At 38.8% G+C, this 13,042-nt stretch overlaps 1 protein-coding gene across 2 annotated transcripts in view; it reads left to right on the top strand.

The window, feature by feature from the left end:
- LOC131166836 (DNA-directed RNA polymerases II and IV subunit 5A-like) overlaps positions 1-13,042 on the top strand; it is a 46,600-nt gene that overhangs the window by 25,885 nt on the left and 7,673 nt on the right. For both annotated transcript variants that reach the window (XM_058125431.1, XM_058125429.1), the window contains one exon: positions 6,694-6,807. In XM_058125431.1, coding sequence (XP_057981414.1) covers positions 6,694-6,807 — 114 coding nt within the window. The remainder of the gene's footprint in view (positions 1-6,693; positions 6,808-13,042) is intronic.

A 13,042-nucleotide genomic window follows, 5' to 3' on the forward strand; every position in this document is an offset into this window, starting at 1 on the left:
GGGTTTTGAGGTTAATTAGGTACTATTCATGGAACAAATATGTAGGTGTAATGCTTTCTCGCATAATTGTACTCCGAAGTCAAATCAGTCATGGACCAAATCTGGCTACTTTTGTGACCTAGGTTTGACGTAGAGTTTCATAAATTGGTAGTTATTAGGTGACATAACACACCTAGGTTAAATAAAAGTTTGTAGTGACTCCATGGAACTAAAGGGATGGGAAATCGGATGCAAGTTTACAATCTTTATTAATTTTCTATTTATATCAAATGTTGTTATTTATGGATGCTATGGTTATTTTTGAATTTTGAGGTTCATTTTGGTCAAAGTAGCTTTTGGGGTTCGTTTTGTAATACTATCAGGCACTTTTGCAAATGGGAGTTTTTTTTGTTGGGGCTTTAGAATATAAGTGGTTTTTATAGGGGGTTTATGCGCAAAATGGGAGTTGTCTTCTCATGGAAGCCTTGGGATTGGTATAAGTAGGAATATTCAGCCACTTTTGCAAGAGGGTTTTTTGGCATTTGTCTTTGAGAAGATTATTTTGCAGAGCTTAGCTTCTGACTAGCTAGGGTTGGGAAGATGTGAAGGTTTGAGTTTTGAGGCTTTGACCCTGTGGCGCCTGCCAATGCCTCCATTGCTGCTAAAGGCGCAAGAGGCTAATAGGACACTTTTACTATACGTTACTGTTCAGAAACAGTGCCAGAACTGGTAGTTGTTCTGATTTAGTGTGGATTTGAGGTTTTTGCACCTTTAACTAAGAATAGACGTTGATTTAGCCTTGGGATTGATATTTCTTGATTGTTTTCTTAGTTCTCTGCAAAGTATCACTTTGTATTGGGTAATGATCTGAAGATTATGTTGCTGTTGTGTCTAGAAATTAGCCTGTTTGCTGGAGTGAAATCAGGAGTAATCTCCTTTCTATTATAGAAATTGCCCTATTCAGTAGTTATTTGTGTCAAAGAAGGCTTTTAAAATGCTATTATGAAATCAATCTTTATTTGTGAAATTTTCTTTTATTCCTACACTTATTTGCATCAAATTGGTATCAGAGCAGGTTCTTCCTTGGCTAGTTTGTGTTTGTTTCTGTTTTCTGCATCATTTGAAGTTGTTAAACTTCTATTGCCTTTCACATATCCCATTTTTGTTAATTCCTATTCAGTTTTTCTGCCAATTCTATAGGTTTTGTTTTTTGGATCTATGTACTGTTATTTATTTAAGTACCAATCATTTTTTGTGGCTGCCCACTTAAATTTCAAATATAAGTTATTCTGGATGTCAAGGAAACCCTTGATTATTGCCACTAGAAGGAAGTCCTTGGATGATAGAATGAGTAATATGGCAGTAGAAACCTCTAAAGAAGAGCACATGACAGATTGTGAAAAAAATTTAGATGAAGGATGATTGACTGCTGAATACTTGTTGTAGAGCAACATGCACAGCATCAAGAAAGCTTTGTTAGTTGGTAATTGACAATGACTACTGCAAAAATATGTTGGCTGAAGTTGTGGGGAACACCCATAGCTGTATTGCATTCTTTGGTCCGATAAAGGGAAGGAGGTATTTTGACAAGAAGATGCATGATTGATTTTTTATTGGAATCTCTTATCGAGAATTGATGCAAATAGGTGTAGAAATATAACAAGAATTTCAGAAATAAGGATTGAAACTTCAGGGTAGTGTTTGAGTAATCTTTCTCGACACATATAACTATTATATCCGTAAAATAATAAAGAGATGACTGCTGTGAATTTCAGTTCAGCAAACAAGACAACTCCTAGTCAGAACAACTTATTTCTCAAATCAGTACCTGTCTTGACACTGTTTCAGAATGGTAACTGCGGGTTTCTGCTAGCCTCTCGCACCTTTAGCTGTGATGGAGGGACTAGTAGGCACCACGGGGTCGACCCATCAAAATCCTAACCTCCAAATCTTCAAACCCTAGCTGGTCTTGAGCTGAGTTCTAGAGAGAAACCTTCTCAAAAGATAAAATGCCAAAAATCCTCGTCGGAAAAGTGGTTGAAGACTCCTATTTATGCTAGGCTTCCAAGAGAAGCCAACTCCTATTTTGCACATAACCCCCTCTAAAAGTCACCCATCTTCTAAAGCCCCAGCAAATATAACTACAATCACAAAAATACCCTTGAATACTACAAAATTACCCCCCAAAGCTAATTTGACCAAAATGAACCTCAAAGTTTGGAAATTGCAAAAGTACCCCTAGCACCGCGAAATAACAATTCTTTGATAGAAGCAGAAAAATAAATAAAAATTGCTGGTTGCACCAAGAATCCATTTGTTGTGACATAGTATAGGTGGAAACATGCCATATTCTACTTGGTCATCCTTGGAAAAAAATCAAAGTTTGTCCATGATGAGCATGCCAATACCTACTCTTCCTATGTCAAAAATGGTGACGAAGAAGAAGAAGCTATCTTTAAAACCCATTAAAGATGTTGATGTGAAAAACAAGGAGAAGGATGAAAAGCAGGCCATAGTTTTGATAAACTAACCAACATGTCATTCAAAATGTTGGCCTAATGGAATTTCCAAATGTTCCCTCCTGAAAATCAAGTTATAGCACATGAAGCTCTTGTACATTTACTCACCCTAAAGATATGAGTGGTCTTACAATAAAAGTGAGCTGTGTCACTAATGTTGGGCCTGTTTCCATAGAACGGTTGCCGCAATAATAAGGCTATTGACAATCAGCATATTATAGCATAAATCGATGACCAAAGCCAAATCAAGAGTGAAAGAGCAACAAAAACAAGTTTTGGAGTCCAAGAATGCTGAAGTTGTTTAGAATTTTCAATGAGCTTTAGGGAAATCTTCACATGCAAGCCGAAATCTTCACATGCAAGCCAAAAAGAATCTAGTGGTCACCATTGCAAGTTTCAAAAGGATAAAGTGTAGACTTGGGCTATGACCTGCAGTCAATGCCAGTCATAAATATAATTTTAAAATATGGAAATTTAAAAAATGGTTACCTACAAAGGAGAAAATGTGGTGAAGAAGGCAATCAGGGTACAGGAAATCAAAGGAAAAATGTCAATCTCTTGAGATTCTTAGTCATTTGGAAAGGAAAGCCTAGCCATTTGAAGTCCTAGATAAGAAAATAGTAGCTCATGCTGGGTGATGCCAAGATGTGTAAGCCAACTCTACAAAGGAAGCAGCTAATTTGCCACAAGTTAAAAAGTTGAAAGATTGGGCTATGTGAAGTTTTGCACAATTTGGTGAAAATGCCTAGGTTGAACTCCCTCGAGGCTTTGATATATCACCAACTTTTAATATGGCTGATTTGTATCTAGTCCATGGTGATTCAAATATTGAAATACAAAGTGTTAAGAGTGCAAGAAATGAACCAAAATCACTTTTAGTGAAGCAAAAAAATTTGAGGTAGTCATGCACGTGCTAGAGGTGAAATGGTAAAATGGGCATGCAAACCTGATATTAGCAAGGAGGAATTCATGAAGATTTACCTTGACATGTGTTGGGCGGCCAAGATGACAACTTGCATAGAGGCAAGTCCTTTTTAAGAATGGGGGAATGATGCAAGTGTGCAATTTTTATATAAATTTTTGTTTGTATCAAATTTTATTTAAGGGTACTAGGGTGTTTACGTAAATTTTAAAATTTTGTGGTTTATGGTCAAATTAGATTTTGGGGTCATTATTTAATATTTAGAAGTGCTTTTATGCTGATTTTTGGTAGGGCTTTAGAAGTAAGTAGTTTTTAGAGGGGTTATGTGCAAAATGGGAGTTGGCTTCTGTTGGAAGTCTTGCGGTTGGTACAAGTAGAAGCCTTCAACCACTTTTCAAGGAAGTTCTTTGGCATTTGTATTTGGGTAGATTTTTAGAGCTTACCTCCAAACTAAATAGGGTTTGAAAATTTGGAGGCTTGGGTTTTGAGGATTTGATCTTGGAGTGCCTACTAATCCCCCTCCATTGTTGCTAGAGGTGCAAGAGGCTAGCAAAAAGCCATTATTACCATTTATTAATGTTTTAAAATAGTGCCAAAACAAGTAGTTGTTTTAATTTAAAATTTGGACCGAATGGGTTGGTTCGATTGGGTTCAACCAGAACCAATCACTAGGCTAGCTCGGTTAGCCTCCCAAAAACGAATTTTTTTTGTGAACTGAAGTTGACCTGGATGTCCTAGTCTAAATCAGAGCGAATTGGTTCAAACTGGGATTGAAGGCAAGTCAACCTAACTCTTGTTTCTAAAAGAAAAAAGGTTGTTGAAATGCGTTGGCGCTTGGAGTTAAATTTAGGATCCAACATTTGTTCACTCTAACAACATACTACTAGGCCAACTGGACTTTTGTGTTAACTTGTGGACCAGCTATATATGTACAAATATATTCTCACAGGCCACAACAACTCGAATTTTTATTTTGTTTTTTTCAACTTCATTTTGTTGGTATATGTGATTTTAATCATGACTAACACTTTTGTAAAATATTTATATGGCATTGGTGTAATATATATATATATATATATATATATATATTTTGTAATGATATTATTACATATAGGTTTATACATACACAAATTATATACTAATATATATTATTTCATCATGTTGACATCACCAAGTTCGACCACCGGTCCAATTGGTTTGACCAACTAGTCTCTTCATTGGATTGGTTACCAGTCTAGGTTTTAAAACCATGGATTTGAGGTCTTTACACCTACAACATAAAGCAGGCGTCGATTTAGTGTTGGGCAATATTTCTTGATTTTTTTTCTTTATTCTTTGTGAAGTACCATCTTGGAGTGGGTACTAATATAAGGATTAAGTTGCTGTTGTGCCTAGAAATTGCTCTATTTGCTAGTTCACAATAATCATGTTTGTATTATTTTGAGGATTCAATGGTTAATTGAGTCAAATAAGGTTGTTAAAAATACTATTATGAAATACCAGTTTTATTTATGAGTTCATCTTCTATTCCTACACCTATTGTTCCACACACCATTTTGGTTGCTACCTATTTGAGTGTTGGATCTTCCAACCTGCAGGTGCTGGCAAGTAGAATACCATAAATGAGAAAAAGGTTGTTAAAGGTTTTAATACATTTTAATTGTTAAGGTAGTTCAATTTTCTATTATTGCTTTATGATACGGGAATTTCAATTTTTTGTCCCTATGTCTAAACAAGTCACTCATCATCAAGCTACCTAAATAGGTTTATAAGTGAAAGAATTTTGATCCATATCCACTATATTTATCAAACTTAATGGCACATCTAATGTGAGAAATGGAAAATTGCCTTTGGGTTTGAAAAATTGATCATATAGGATATAGGACGTATTATTATGGATGTTGGGAGCATGGTGACACATCTCCTGGCTCTCTTCTCATTCCCTTTTCTAACCAACCTCTTTACTGAAAATATATTTTTCCTTTCTCGAAGTCGTTCACTTACCTAACCGACAATCTTTGTCATGAAACTGAGCCCTACCTGACACCCCTTCTTCTTTGACTCTCCTTCACAATCTTTGGGAGAGACTTGTTACCAGAAAACAACTGTAGAGGCCTTTGCTGCACTCGGAACCCCATCCCTTCAGAAAGGTTGTGAGCACTTTTCAAGCTTCGCAACATCTCTGTTCCATTAGTATCCTAACTCAAACACTCATTCACAATGGCCAGAGAGTTCTTTGAAGAATTTATGATCAAGGATTTTTTTTTTGGTTTTACTAGGTCTAGAAATGCTTGAAGCCTGTCTAGTAAATGACCAAGCTTGAGCTAAGTGAAGCTTGACTGGTTTAAGTATGTCTATTAGGTTGTTTAGAGAGCTTGAAGGCTGACTTGTTTAGAAGTTTCTGAGTCCTGAGATAGTTTGATCATAAGCTTGTGAATAAGTTCATATTTTAGCTTACAAATTATTTGCAAATCATGACCTTGGGGCAAGGGTGTTATGCTGAAATGAAGTCACAAGTTCAAGTTATAGAAACAACCTTTCCTATATTGGGGGTAAGGCTGGTTACATGATGCCTTCCCCACACCCATGATATAGTGGGGAAGCTTTGTGCACCAGGTGTGGTATTTTTTATTTGTTCCTTGACCTGGATGATTTGATTCTATGTTTCCGTACCAATGCCTTGTATGTGTAGACCAAATTGTCAAGAGAAAGCACTTGAAGACAATTTTTGAAGATGGTTAATACTAAAATCATCTATCACACTCTTCTAATTTCAAATTCGGTGTTTGTCACACAACATACTAATTGGACCGGGATGGTTTTATGAATTGGAGTTCTATTATTTCAGCTCTTGGTTGATTGCAATTAAATAATATGCACAATGTTTTTAACATATTTTTCGAACATTTTTTTGGTTTTTTTTTTTTTTTTTGTTATTTTGTTTTATTTTGTGCCTCATTTTTTTGGATTTAGGAAACCCTGTACTCAGCTGATGGTCTAAGAAACCATTTGGTTGTTGTGGGATTTACAATGGTCATCTTCTATTAATTGTTTTTGTAGTATTATGTTGCAGTTTTGATTTCTTAGTGTGTAATAATCATCCCAAAATGGAAACTTTTAATGATTTTCTTTATATCTAGTCTTAACGTATTCTTCTTTTGCATTTACAATATTTGCACCTTGCAGTTGCAGCTACTGCTATTATGTAAACCTCATTTCTCAATTTTAGAAGGAGATAAATGGTGGTAATGTTATATTTAAATCCTGACTCAGGATGCAGAGGTGGTTGTCAACATTACTGAGCATGTTCTCGTTCCCAGGCATGAGGTGCTTACTGACGAACTAAAGAAGAAATTGCTGGCAGAATATTCAGTCGAAGAAACAAAGGTCAGATTGCACTGTTTACAACTAAATAATTCAGAAGTCATATGCACTACTTTTTGGATGTACAATAGAATTATTTATGCTCCATTTTATATGCCAAATTAGTTATATTCACTACTAAAATTTGCGTTTATTGTAAATATTGCTCTTTGATGAGCAATTATAATCATGCAATCTATTTCTTAAACTTTCTGTTGTTCACAGTTGCACCGCGGAAGCACTCACAAACTCATGAATTAATCAACAAACAAGTAGTGCAATCACTCAATGATGAACAATACAAAAGAAACAATCACTTAGCTATGAGAAAAATGAAACAACAATCAAAAGACACAAGATTTATGTGGTTCGGAAATTTGCCTACATCAATGGGAGCAGCAACTCTGATTTTCACTATCAATAATGTCAAACTTACAATTAGGGTTACAAAGTATGATTATATACGAACCCTTTGTGTACAGGAACCTTAGATCCTATCTAAACTATCCCTGTAGCAATCCTCGGGGGAAAATCCTCTTATTCCCCTAATCCACTTATCTCCAAATTCAAAAATCGTAACGTGCGTCGAACGAAACTGTCGACAGTTTAGGCCAAACCATTTACGGTTTGAAGCCGAGAAGAACTCCCTGCATTCTGCCTGAAACCATCGACGGTTACAGGCCAAACCGTCAATGGTTATCCCTCTTCCTGCAGCCTTCTCTCTTGTTCCTCGCTTCATGATGCTTTCCTGGTGCATGCGTTCCACTCAAAATATGAGTCACATTCCCATAATCTCCACCTTGGCGAATATTCACCACTTAGGAAATCCAAAAGCATAACTGATACTTCACCTAGGACAGTAGATTGGAGTCGTCTCTCGTCTAGCACTTGGAGACGTTGATTAAGTCCAAGCAATGCTTGAACTTGTCCGTTGTGACCGGATTCGTCAGCATATCAGCTGCATTGTTAGACGTATGAGCCTTATCAAGTAGAAGTTCTCCTGAAGCAATCAGTTCCCTGACCCTTTGATATCGCACATTAATGTGCTTTGTCCTTGCATGGTACACCTGATTTTTCGCCAAGTAGATGAGACTATGACTATCACACTGCAGCATAACTCCACCTTGCTGGAGACCCAGCCCTCTAACCAATCCCGTAAGGCACATCGCTTCCTTGGCAGCCTCAACCACTGCCATGTACTCTGATTCAATAGTAGATAAAGCTACGAGCGACTGCACCGTAGGCCTCCAACAAATATGTCCTCCTACAAGGTTAAATACATACCCTATGGTAGACCTCCTGTCATCCAAGTCTCCTGCGTAGTCAGCATCCACATACCCTACCACTGACGGATCACTCTGTTGTCCACCGAACATAATGTCGTATCCGGTTGTACCCCTCAAGTACCTGAGAATCCACTTGACCGCGTCCTAGTGCTGTTGACCAGGATTCGAGAAGAACATGCTCACCATGCTGACTAGGTCCGGTCTCATACACACCAAGGCAGACATCAGACACCCCATTGCAGTTGCATAGGGGACTTTCGACATATCATGAACCTCATCATCCGTCTTTGGGCATTGGGTGGTAGACAACTTGAAATGGCTTGCCAAAGGTGTGCTCACCGGCTTAACATTAGCCATGCTAAACCTCTCCAACACCTTCTCCACATAGCCGCCTTGAGATAACCATAGTCTACTTGCAGCTCTATCCCTGCGAATCTCCATGCAAAGTATCCACCTAGGTCTTTCATGTCGAACTCTTTTCCCAACAAAGTTTTCAACCGATTCACCTTGGTCATGCCTTTAGTAGCAATCAGCATGTCATAAACATACAACAATAGAAATATGAGAGATCCATCCTCAAGACTCCTCACATAGACACAACAATCATACTTAAACCTCTTGTAGCCAATACAGATCATATAGGAGTCAAACCTCTTGTACCACTGCCTCGGAGACTGCTTCAACTCGTATAGTGACTTTTTCAGTTTGCAGACTAAGTGCTCCTGTCAAGGTTGGCTAAACCCTTTTGGTTGTGTCATGTAAATCAGCTCCTCTAGATCACCATGGAAGAACACTGTTTTTACGTCCATCTGCTCCAGATGCATATCATGTTGCTCCACCAGTCCAAACACTACCATGCATAGTAGTTAAAAGCACGCCTCCTAGGCGCAAGGCGCAGTGAGGTGAAGAGGCTTACGCCTCAAACCATGCGTGGCGAGGCGACCTGCAAAAGGCGACGCGAGGCTAGATGAGGCGTAGTGAGTCGCGCCTTGTAAATTTTTAGTCTTTGAGACAATGCCGTAGCCCTCATTCGACTCAAACGAATAGGAGCCCTAGCCCCTTTCGGCCCTTCGAAGCCCCACGACCCTTTGTTTTGCACATTTGAACCAGCAGGAGCCTTCGCGATCCTTCGAACCAGCAGCATGAGTTCTTCTACGAGCCTTCGAACCAGCCAGAAGCCTTCGCGACCTCGTCTTCGAGTTTCGAACCAAGACCATGAGTTCGTCTTCGACATTTCGAAGAAGCACAACCCTTCGCGACTTCATTTCGAACCAGTAGGAGCCCTAACAAGTTTGTCTGCTAGCCTTCGGACCAGTCATGAGTTCATCACGTCATCTTCACGATTTCGTCAGGATCTTCATGAGTTCGTTGTTGACCCTTCGAACTAGCAGTCGCGAGTTCGTCTTCGATCCTTTGAACCAACAGGAGCTCGTCAGGAGCTTCGTGAGTTCATCGTGGACATTTTGAATCAGCAGGAGCTCTTCGCAAGCTCGTCTTCAAGCCTTTGAGCCTTCGTGAGTTCATTTGTTTCATCTACTTCGAAGTTCAAACTAGTATGTCTTCTTCTTCTTCTTCTCCTTCTTCTGCAGCTCTGCTTCTTCTTCTTCTACAACTCAACTTCTTCTTTTTCTTCTTCTGTAGCTTTTCTTCTTCTTCAGTTCATCTTCTTCAGTTTTTCTTACGCTTCTATTTTTCAGTTCTTTTCTGCTGCCTGCTGCTTCTTCTTCTAATATTACATGTAATTAATTATGTAGTTTCATTTAATGCAAGTTTATAACTAATATATAGCATTTTTTTTAATTATGCATGATCTTTCATTTAATGCAGTATACTAATAAAACTTTACATTTTTTCTGAAATATATTATACATTGTTTTTGGATTTACGATATCAGGTCTTAAATTTTAAATGGATTATGGATGTTGAACTATGTTTAATTATTTACGCTTTTGGCCTTTGTCCTAGCAATTTCATTAGATTCCCAATTTTGGTGTTGAATGTTTTGGCATTTTAAATTCTAATATTACTAGATATTCATATGTTCATATATCAATTACCCCAATAGGCATTGTACGCTATTTTAATAATTGTGCGCCTTCGCCTCACGCACCTTCACCTCATGCCTTGCGCCTCGACTTCAAAGGCCCTTTGCGCCTCGACTCGCCTTGCGCCTCTAACTACTATGATACCATGATGGAAGTGTGCTTGATCACAGAGGAGAAGATTTTGTCATAATCTACTCCCTTCCTCTACGAGTATCCCTTTGCTACCAAACGAGTCTTGTACTTCTCTCTTTCCCTTTTTGAATCTGCTTCTTCCTGTATACCCACTTGCATCCAATCGCCTGCTTCCCAGTTGGAAGCTCCACCAAGTCCCACGTCTGGTTCTTTTGTAACAACTCCACATCCTCTACCATAGCGCCTATCTAGCTGCCTTTCTCCTGACTGTGCACGTCCTCCTAAAAGGTAGTAGGATTCTCGCTACTAGTGATAAACGCATAAGACACCAGATCGTCAAATCCATACTTTGGGGGTGGCCTGGCGATGCTTATGGATCTATCTATAGCTTTGCTATGACGCGGATGCTGGTAGAACTCCCTGTGTTATGAACACCGTTATCTGCACCCTGAGTTTCTGACTCCACCTGTACCGCCGGCTGATCTCTCAAGCTTGGGGATTCCTTGCATTTCTGCCCTAAGTCTCCAACTCCACTTGAATTGCATGCTTGTTGCTGCTGCAATTTTCTGGCACCTGTTTCTCTATTTCCTTCTGAGTACGCCGCAACATGATTTTCTCATTGAAAACCATGTTCCTATTGATCACCCCCTTGTTTGCCATTAGATCCCACAACTTGAACCCTTTCACGCCTTTCTAATAACCCAGGATTGTGTGCATAAGCTGGACACCTAAATACTCTCAATCCGGAGTAGTCTACCTCATTACTTGTCCACACCTCTTCAGCAACTTTCCCATCCTGTGATGCCCTTGGTGATCTATTTACCAAGAAATAAGCCATACTAACCGCCTTGGTCCAGAAATTCATAGTGAGCCTAGCATGCAACCTGCCCTTTCAGTTAAGGCTCAGTCCATCCTTTTCGCCACACCATGTTTTTGTGGTGTCCGGCGTACTGTAAAATGCCTTCTTATGCCATGCTGCTTGCAGAACTCTCTGAAACTCTAGTTCGTGTACTCAGTTCCATTGTCTCTCCTAAGAAACTTGATCTTTCTCCCGGTCTAGTTTTTCACCTCAACTTTCCACAATTTAAACTTGGCAAACGTCTCCGACTTGTGCCGCATGAAGTAAACCCAGACCTTTCATGAGTAATCATCGATAAAACTCACGAAATACACATGTCCCCCTCATGATGCCACTCTCACTGGTCCCCAAATGTCCGAATGAATGTAGTTCAGCATTCCCTCCGTCTTGTGCGTGGCCGTTATGAACTGAACCCTATTCTGCTTCCCAAGTACACAGTACTTGCAGAACTCTAGCTTACATGATTTGACCCCCTTTAGAAGATTTCTTTTGTGAAGTTCCTTCATTCCACGCTCACTTATATGCCCTAAACACATATGCCACAGAACAATGTTGTCAGACTTGGACTCATAGTAGTTAGAGGCACGAGGTGAAGGCGCGTGCCTCACGAAGGTGAGGTGCACAATTATTAAAATGGTGTAAAATGTCTATTTGGGGTAATTGATATATGAACATATGAATATTTAGTAATATTTGTATTTAAAATGCCAAAACATTCAATAAAAAAATTGGAAATTTAATAAAATTGTCAGGATGAAGCCCAAAAGCATCAACAATTCAACATAGTTCAACATCAAAAGAAAAGAGTACAATAAAAGATTTCAAAGTATAAAATCTAAAAATCCTCCTCAATCGCTAGTCATCACTCATCATCAACTAAGTCTGCTAAGATATCATCATCTTCCTCTTCATCATCAGAATTGTTTTCTCCAATATCTTTATCCTCTTCCATCTCCTCTGCACTATCCACTTGGATTTCATCCTCATCTACAAGTTCCAACATTGTGGTCCAGCCCCTAGCACTGGTTGCACTGCTAGATGAAGCTCTTCCTCTTCCTCTTCCTCTTCCTCTGGATGATGATGGCATATTTGCACTTATTCTTGATCTAGTGTGAGGCAGGGGGTTCTTAATCCAGCAGCTCCACTATTGCGCCGTTATAAAATAAATTTTAAATGAATACCTACTAGGTAAATAGCAAAAATAATTTTAAAAATAAAGAGATAGTACAAATGCCACTTTACCTAGTGCTTTTGTCTTCCTTTGTCTCACTGCCAAACTAATTCCAAAGACGCCACTAGCAACATTGTATTTTTCCAACTCATTTGAAACTTTATCTTGCATTTCAAGGGTTGACAGTAACCTTGCAATACATTTGTACAAACCCATCATAATTTCCGGATTCAAGTAGTGTGCAACTGCATGCAACGGTTGATGGAGTTGGCATCCCTGCCTCGTATCAATAATTTCAAATGCCTTCTTGAATTTGTCCTCTCTCTCATCGAAAGCCTTAACTATGGCTTCCTTAGCCTTATCCATTGCTTCATAAATGTATCCCATTGTAGGTTTCTTTTCCCTATCAACCAAACGGAGTTCATGAACAAGTGGGCCTGCTAACTTAAGAGAATAGATGATGGTACTCCAAAAGGTAGGCATCAAAATAATACTAGCTGCTCAACTTGCTCTTTTGCCAGCCACCTCCTTTGCCCATTTAGTAGTATTCCAATCTTTAGAAGTAGGCATCTTCCTCAAGTTGTTCTTTTGAAGGTGGATTGAACGAAGGGTGATGAAGGCAGTTGCAAATCTTGTAACCGTAGGCCTTAGTAACTCCTTTCCTCCAGTGAATTGTCTCATCAAGTTCACCACACCAACACGGTTATAGATATAACCATTCAAAAAAATTGTCTTTTTCAAAGTTGCATGAATTGAAGGCATCTTC

Source organism: Malania oleifera, chromosome 10 (genome assembly GCF_029873635.1).
Source record: "Malania oleifera isolate guangnan ecotype guangnan chromosome 10, ASM2987363v1, whole genome shotgun sequence".
In the NCBI taxonomy this organism is placed as follows: domain Eukaryota; kingdom Viridiplantae; phylum Streptophyta; class Magnoliopsida; order Santalales; family Ximeniaceae; genus Malania; species Malania oleifera.